Genomic DNA, 8705 nt, shown 5'->3' with positions numbered 1-8705 from the left:
GAAAACAGATACTTTTGGCCGGGCGCGGTGTTTTACGCCTTAATCTCAGCACTTTGGGAGGCCGAGGCGAGCAGATTACCTGAGATGGGGAGTTCCAGACCAGCCTGACCAACATGGAGAAACCCCGTCTTTACTAAAAATACAAAAAAAAAAATTAGCTGGGCGTGGTGGCGCATGCGTGTAATCCCAGCTATTCAGGAGGCTGAGGCAGGAGAATCGCTTGAACCTGGGAGGCGGAAGTTGCGGTGAGCCGAGATCGTGCCATTGCACTCCAATCTGGGCAACAAGAGTGAAAACTCCATCTAAGAAAGAGAGAGAGAAGGAAGGAAGGAAGGAAGGAAGGAAGGAAGGAAGGAAGGAAGGAAAGAAAGAAAGAAGGAAAACATACTTTTATTGAATCCATTATGTGTCAGGTACTATTCTAAGAGCTTCACAACAAGCCTATGAAATAGGTGCTACCACTCTTTACAGATGAAGAACTGATGCAAGTTCGCACAAATGCATTTCAGAGTTGAAATCAGAAACTATATAGTTTAGATCCAGAGGGTTGCTGCACTTAAGCAACACAGTGAACAAGGGAAGTTCTAGAGTTGGGCAGACCTGGACTTCTCTCCACTTCACTTAAGTTCTCTGAATCTTCTCTTACTCACCTGTTAAATGGCCATATTTCACATGAGTGTAAAATGGAGTAAATTAAGTGAGTCCTATAAAGCCCTGAGCAAAAATTCTCAATCAATATTAGTGTTAAGTTTCACCTAAAGCTGCCTCCTTGCATATTGTAAGTTCATCCTGACAGTTTCTCTGTACATAGTAAACTATAACCTAACTGGATGTGTAAACAGACTGTAACCTACTCCTGTGCCACTCACAGTTTTGGCCAATCAAAGGTGGCCAACCACTCAGACCATGTGAAAATAAGGCAAATGCCGGGCTGTAACCAACCCTTCCATTTCTGTACCTACTTCTGTTTTTTATAGGTCACTTTCCTTTTTCTGTCCATAAATCTTCTACCAGGCAGCTGCACAGGAGTGTCTCTGAGGCCACGCTGGCTCGGAAGGCTGCTTGATTGGTGAATCATTCTTTGTTCAATTAAACTCTGCTAAATTTAATTTGTCTAAGGTTTTTCTTTTAACATTAGCTACTGGTGTTACTATTAATATTAGCTAGTGATGACAACGGTTCTCCGGAATCTACCCTAGTCCTGTGGTCACTTTTAGAATTCTGGTTCTCTGTCCACTACATTGCTAATCCTCCTTCCAGTAAATTTTCATCTACCTTGAACTTCCTTACACACTATTTCCCCCAAACTTTGTTCCATTTGAGTGCCCAACCAGAAAGATTAAAGCTCTCCGTGCTGAAATCTGCTTTCCCTCCAGCAGGAAACCAGTGTAGTTATGTTGTTTGTACTTGCCAGTATACATTTCCATTTCATATTCGCAAGTACACATAAAGGAAGCACAGTCTTTCCTTTCCTCCGGAATCTGCCATGAGCTCAGGCAGATTTCTAAGCAGCAAACCAGTCTTTGCCAGAACACTGCAGGACACCAGTGCAGCGCCCAGCCTGCGACCATGAGGTAAAGGATTTTTTCTTGCGTTGATCCCTTGAAATTATGTCTCGTGCCTTTGAAAATCTCAAGGTAGATTTTCTTAGGTGCTGGATTTGGGCATCTGCTTAAATATTTAATATATCTTAGAGAATACTTGTTTCTTGTTAATTCAGGCATTTAAAAATTTGTGGCACTTCCGGACTCACACCAATATTCCCTGATGGAATATTGAAATGCTAAGAAATGCTTTAGAAATGCTAAGCAGTAAGTGGCCAGAGACCGGAGCCAGAGACGAACGTCCCTCATAGGAGGGGTTGCTGGAGACGGAGGGGCAAATCTATTTCATTCTGTCCTTGCAGGCACGTTTTCATCAGTTAAGGATGCAAACCAGGCTGAAATGTTCTTAACAAGGATGTGTGTTTCTGTTTTTCATTTGAAAGACAGTCAGGAGAATGGGGCTATATTCATCATAGAGGCAGGGTTTCTCTGTGTCAGAGCTCAGCATTGGCAGCTCTAGCAAAGGACGGACTGCATTTAGCTGATTGTTTTCTAAGGAGCCACAGTCAGGCACTAAACCAGAATCTACATCTCTGAGGCCCCTCAAAGCCTCCAGAGAAGCTGGGCTTGATCAGGCCTCGAAAAGATCTCCCTTTCTGTTTTGCTCTTAATTCTCAGCGAACTTTAAAAAATAAACAAATAAAACAAAATAAATTAGAATCATGAGAGACTTTTCTCAGGATATGAATACTATAGGAACACTAAAGAAATGTAGGAAAAATGCCAGCAAGTATAAGTGAAAAAAAATCATATTGCCCCTTCTATCGCCCACTGAAATTAAAATATTTAAACCTTATGCTTGTGTGTACATCTATATACACTATACAAAATAGATTTATTTGGAAAAAATTTCAAAGTTAAGGGTGTATGTTACAGTTGGTTTCATCTTATCCTTTCACTTAACATTATATTGTGAGTGTTTTCTGATATTATTAAAATTTTTCAATGACATGGGTATTGAGAGCTTCACGATATTGCAAAATATGGATGTAGGATGTAGGATGCCTTCTCGGTTGGTCTCCTTTCTTCGTTCTTTTTTTCATTTCCTTTCTTCCATCCTTCCTTCCTTTCCTCCTTCATTCCTTTTTTCCTTCCTTCTCTCCACTCCTTCCTCTTCCTACTTCCTTCTTTTGTTCCTTCCCTACATTCTCTCCTTCCTCATTTTTTTCTCTTCCTCCCTCCCTTCCAGATTCCTTCCTGTTTCGCTTAATTAAACGTATACCTTCACATCATTTAAATAGTCAACATGATCTACCAGGTGGGAGACATAGCAACCCTCTTCACCATTTAACCCTATTTCCCACTCTCCAGAGGTAACCACATATAACTCTTTTGCTGCATATTTTGTGATTTATTGCCGTATCCTTAAATAATATAAGTATGTTGGTAGTTCTTGATTTTCAAAATTTTAAGCATTATCTGTTGGTTTTCTACCATAGAATGTCCTTCTGCAACAGACGCATATGCACACAAACAAGCCACACATACACCTCCTTTCCCACATCTTCCTTTCCCAAGATCATATTGTAACTTTGGTTAGATTAATATTTGGTATTTATAATATTACAATGACATAAAAACTATTCACAATGGAGCTTTATAACAGCCTTAACTTTTCTTGTACTTTGTTTCGTTTTTTCTCAAGTTAAAGGAAACAAACAAAACAGTTGTTTTATTCTTTTGTTTCCTTCTCTGAATTTCTAACGCTTACAACTATCTTAGGCCCAAACTCTCCTCTAGTTGAATAAATCTCTCCATATTTTTAAGCAGTAGGTAAGTTGCCAATTTCACATTTCTGTGGAAATCACTGTAGAAGTGTTTGACCCACTCCCATCTCGACTGGTTATTCTTGTAGGAGCCAAAGGAAAACTTCCCCTTCGCTCTCTGAAGGTTCACTGAAAATCAGTGGACAAAAAGCAGGTTAGTTGGACAGAAAGCATACAAATTTATTGGATCATAGTTTTATGTGACACGGGAGCCTTCAGAATGAAGATCCAAAGATACAAAGAAAACTGTGCAGTTTTATGCTTAGGTTCAACAAAGTATGGCAGCCATATAGAAATACAATTGGATAAAAAGGGTATGATGTAATGATGTTACACTGCATGGGAAAGCCCAGCAAAGCCTGTCTGTTTAAACTCTTTCTGGCCTCTCTGTGCAGCATTCCTTCCTTCTGGGTATGGGGAAGGACCCTCTCTGGAATCGGGGTCTTATGGCCTACCACTAAACTAGGTAAGTCAGATGATTTCTTTTCTTCCAGTTTACACAGAAAGGCAGGAGGAAGTTGAAATAATATTGTTAGGTTTTATGGCTGGCTTTAGAGAAAAAGGGTTCTGGTTTCTATGACCCACTTTGGAGTAAAGGGATTCAGTTTTCAGCTAGCCCTGGGGGAGAATGGGAGGACGGAAACAGGGAGGCTGGAGAGGTCAGATAGAGCTGCTTCTGAGGTGTTCACTTTGGGGTATCATGTTCTGAGACTGTACACTCTAGAACTGGTGTCAAAGTAGCAAGAACGTCTGTGCTTTCCTCTGGGCTTTCCCTCCCCTCTCTTGTAGGAAGCTTTTTGCATTGGAGCCTGTGTTTCCTAATTCCTATTTCTTCTTTTACCTGTGTTTACTCCTTAATTCTGATGAAGCATCTCCTCTCAGCTTCTTGAGGAACCACGTATCTATATTTTTTACTTACATGTAGGAAAATGTCTTTATTCTGCCCTCACAATTAAATGATTATTGCTATGTTAGAATTCTAAGTTGAAAATCATTTTCTCACAGTATTTTGAAGGTTACCCTGACTTGATCATTAAACATTCTTTGCATGTAACAGTCACATGCAATCCATAAATATGTAAATTATTATACATCAATAAAAAGGGGGAAAATATTGTGGGGCTTGGGGAAGCCAAGAACATAAGGAGATGTTAGGAATTGTTTGGCTTAGGTCAGTGATCATGACGGATTGTTGAATGTCAGGGGAGATAAAGTTCTGGAAAAAGCAAACATTCAGGCCGGGCACGGTGGCTCAAGCCTGTAATCCTAGCACTTTGGGAGGCCGAGACGGGCGGATCACAAGGTCAGGAGATCGAGACCACCCTGGCTAATAGGGTGAAACCCCGTCTCTACTAAAGAATACAAAAAAAAAAACTAGCCGGGCGACGAGGCGGGCACCTGTAGTCCCAGCTACTTGGGAGGCGGAGGCAGGAGAATGGCGTAAACCTGGGAGGCGGAGCTTGCAGTGAGCTGAGATCCGGCCACCGCACTCCAGCCTGGGCGACAGAGCCAGACTCCGTCTCAAAAAAAAAAAAAAAGCAAACATTGAAATTTCCTCAGGCTGGGCATAGTGGCTCACGCCTGTAATCCCAGCACTTTGGCAGGCCAAGACAGGCAGATCACCTGAGGTCAGGAGTTCGAGACCAGCCTGGCCAACACGGTGGAATTCCGTCTCTACTAAAAATACAAAAATCAGCCGGGCACGGTGGTGCATGCCTGTAATCCCAGCTACTCAAGTGGCTGAGGCAGGAGAATCACTTGAACTAGAGAAGTGGAGGTTGTAGTTAAGTCAGGATCTTTCCACCGCACTCCAGCCTGAAAAAAAGAAAGTTTCCCCTCTGATCTCTTTGGTTAACGATTTTAGTTAACAATTGTAATAGAAACTAACATTTACTTGTTACTGCCAGGCATTATTCTAAGGACATTTCATGTATTCTCTTATTTCATCCTCCCAACACCACAATGAACCAGTAGTGGTACTATTTCCAATTTACAAAACCGAAGCAGAGACATTCAATAATTTTCCCCAGAGTTTCATAGCATAAAAGTGGGGGCTGATTTCAAATCCAGATAGACAGACATCACCACCCATGCTTCTAATCATGTATTCATTTATTCAACTACTACTTTTGGAATGCTTGCCATACCATGCAATGTGCAGGTAGTTTTGCAGGGACTGGAGATTCACCAATGATTCAGACTAAAATCCCCTGACCTGTCGAGGCTAGATAACTGCTCCTTACAGTGGCCTGTGGATCATATTGGTATAAAGCAGAGCAAAAATGTGTTAATATGGTAATCACAAGGCAGAGTACTTTGTAAATATGTCCTTCTCGGAGTTGTGCTCCCTTGATGTCATCAACACATTCCACAAAGAGGAAGTTCTTCTAACTCACTACCCAGCTGGGCTTCGCTCTTACTCAAGAGCATTTTGGGGTGAAAATATCTAAGTTTACCAGACCTTGTGCAAATCTGAGACGAAGGACTACATTAAAAGTGAAATTCACCTTAGCAGGAAGTGGGGTTTGCTATTCTGTGTTTATCTTTAACAGTATCTGCTGAAAAGAACCCTTTTGTTAAATAATTGTATTACGAGTCCCCAACTTAGTCCTTTCGAATATGAAATAAGAGAGGGACAGTGCACAAGAGCAATGCCCCCAGACACGGGCCGATGAAACATCCCTCTCTGCTGCCTTCTTTGTCTGATCGCAACTCAGCTCCCGAGGAAAAGGAGTGCTCATTTCCCTGTAAAGAGTCCTGCCAGTTTCTACTTTCACTTTCCCTTTCCCTTTTGTAACGTCAGCTGAAGGGAAACAAGCAGAAAGGAACCAGAGGCCACTTGTATATATAGGTCTCTTCAGCATTTATTGGTGGCAGAAGAAGAAGATTTCTGAAGAGTGCAGCTGCCTGAACCGCAGCCCTGCCGAACAGCTGAGAATTGCACGGCAACCATGAGGTAAAGATTTTCCCTTCGTATCCGATAGCGCTGTTGAGTCATCTTGTCCAATGCAAATCCTGAGTAGGTATGCTCCCAAAGAGGGCCAGCTCCATTTTAATGTTTGTTTACGGCCTTACTATGCCTTTACCGCTGTCGGTTGTAAATCTGTCTTAGCAATGCTGATTTGTTCCCTCCTAAACAATCTTCTGCTTCACGCTGGCAAGCTTCCTAAATTCATCTCCAGAACTGCTCGCCTGGGGAACTGAGTTGCAATCAGAGAAAGAAGGCAGCAGAGAGGGATGTTTCATCCGCCCGGCGCTTCACTTAAAGATGGGTCTGGGGGCATTGCTCTTGTGCACTGTCCCTCTCTTATTTCATATTCGAAAGGACTAAGTTGGGGACTCGTAATACAATTATTTAACAAGAGGGTTCTTTTCAGCAGATACTGTTAAAGATATACACAGAATAGCAAACCCCACTTCCTGCTAAGGTGAATTTTACTTTTAATGTAGTCCTTCATCTCAGATTTGCACAAAGGCTGGTAAACTTAAATATTTTCACCCCAAAATGCTACTGATTGGTTAGAGTCCTCCTGAGCATGAATTAGAGATGGAGTGCTTGGAGAAAATAGTTCTCACCTCTAACATTCCCTTCTATCCCCAAAACATGAGACTGCCTTGGAGAGGAAGTGTTAGCTCATTGAGTAGGAAGGGAACTATTTTCTCCAGTTTGAGGGTGGGGTGGCCGGACCTGGATGCCTCACCCTTATTCTGGGAGCTCTGGAATCCCGTGTTACCAACCCCAGTGCTTACTTCCTATGAGACACCTTGTCCTACTTCTGTGAGGTTCCTGATTTCTCTTCTTGAAACGATATTATTTCCTGCTAGTTTAAATGTTCTGCCTGATTTAAAAAAAAAGAGAGAGAAAAAAAGATTTGAGATATTTACAGATTTCTTTTTTTTGTGGTCACCCAGAATCTATAGAACCCTTTTCTTATTTGCTAGAATTTTAGCATGGTCTTAGAATTCTTGCCATTATGATACAGACCCATCCCTCCTTCTTGCTTTCCTTATTCTCTATCTATCGTGACTTTCACTGGGCATTGCTCTTGTGCCCTAAGACAGTGGTTCTCAAAATTGAGCATGCATAAAAATTGCCTGGACAGCTTATTAAGGACAGAGTTCTAGGGTCAATTCCCCAGAGATTCTCATTAAGTGGGTCTGGGTTGGAGTCTGAGGATGTGTATTTCTAAAAGGTTCCTCCGTGATTCTGAGATGGCTCCAAGAAACTGTGGTGGTAGCCTTAGTTCTGAGCCTGGTTGCTAATGTCACTGCTGCTTTTATCCAGATAAGAGGCAACGGAAGAAATTGTTGTTGTTGTGTATACAACTGGAACTTCTACAGGAATCAGGAGAATAGGTCCTCAGAAGCCAGAGCCCAGGAAGCAAGTGTCTGAGACCGACTTCTCTAACTTAACAGTGAAAATAAGAACCCAAAATCAAGCAGTGAAGTTGGATGCCTTTTAAATGGCTGCTCAAAGGGATTTTACATAAGTGTGTATATTAAATGTCTCTATCCTGCAAATGCACAATGGACTTTATGTTTTATATGGTGGAGATAATCTCAATTCTATTTACTCTCTCTGTTTCTTTTGTAAAATGAGAAAGGAGCTAAGGAGTGTATGTGTTAAGGGAATGAGTACCCAAACTGAAATGGAAGTTGGAAATGGAATTGAGAGGGAGCAAGGAAGCTAGAGTGAGTCTTCAGGTGTTAGGATGCGTGCCGCACATGCTTGGGATCTGAGAGTGGCCGTATTCTGCAGGACTCACCATATTCTGTAATGAGTGCAGTACAGTAAAGAGTATGACTTGAATGCACATGGAGAAAACACAGGGTCTGAGCCCTCCGAGCTCCCCAGTGTCCTGTTCTGATCCTCCTGGGGTCACTGCAGTCCTACCAATGGTCCTGCGAGGCACTCTAGGAACTTTAAATCATTTCCTGCTCATCTCTGTTTCTTGGAACAAATGGAGACTTAATTATCCCAAGCAGAATAAACAAACAAACAAACAAACAAAAATAGGATGGAAAACAGGCAGGAGTTTATAGGAAGGACCCGCCTTCCATTCAAAGCTCCAAATAGGTCTTAGCAAAGAGTCAGGTTGTCTAAGCCTCTTGATGTAACTAACCCCAGGGACGGGAGCCCTGGAGTGCTTGACTTGGTATCAGGCATCCTAATGGCAGCAGCATTCCCGTTGAAAAGCTCATGTCGGGAGCCGGGCGCGGTGGCTCAAGCCTGTAATTCCAGCATTTTGGGAGGCCAAGACGGGCGGATCACGAGGTCAGGAGATCCAGACCATCCTGGCTAATACGGTGAAACCCCGTTTCTACTAAAAAATAC

At 42.3% G+C, this 8705-nt stretch overlaps 1 protein-coding gene across 4 annotated transcripts in view; it reads left to right on the top strand.

Moving 5' to 3' along the window:
• Nucleotides 1-1336: 1336 nt before the first annotated feature.
• Nucleotides 1337-8705, top strand: part of IFIT2 (interferon induced protein with tetratricopeptide repeats 2) — a 12185-nt gene continuing 4816 nt past the window's right edge. Inside the window, exons 1-3 of one of the 4 annotated variants that reach the window (XM_017867375.1) lie at nt 1337-1574; nt 3766-3836; nt 6174-6326. In XM_017867375.1, the coding sequence (XP_017722864.1) occupies nt 6322-6326 (5 nt within the window). In that variant the 5' untranslated portion in view covers nt 1337-1574; nt 3766-3836; nt 6174-6321. Of the gene's footprint in view, nt 1575-3765; nt 3837-6108; nt 6327-8705 lie in introns of those variants that run through there. The other 3 variants (XM_017867392.1, XM_017867388.1, XM_017867382.1) reach the window with 3 other exon arrangements.

Source organism: Rhinopithecus bieti, unplaced genomic scaffold (assembly GCF_001698545.2).
Source record: "Rhinopithecus bieti isolate Rb0 unplaced genomic scaffold, ASM169854v2 scaffold_53, whole genome shotgun sequence".
NCBI lineage: Eukaryota > Metazoa > Chordata > Mammalia > Primates > Cercopithecidae > Rhinopithecus > Rhinopithecus bieti.
The sequence above is the reverse complement of the archived record's forward strand: the minus strand, read 5'-3'. Positions and strand labels throughout refer to the sequence as shown.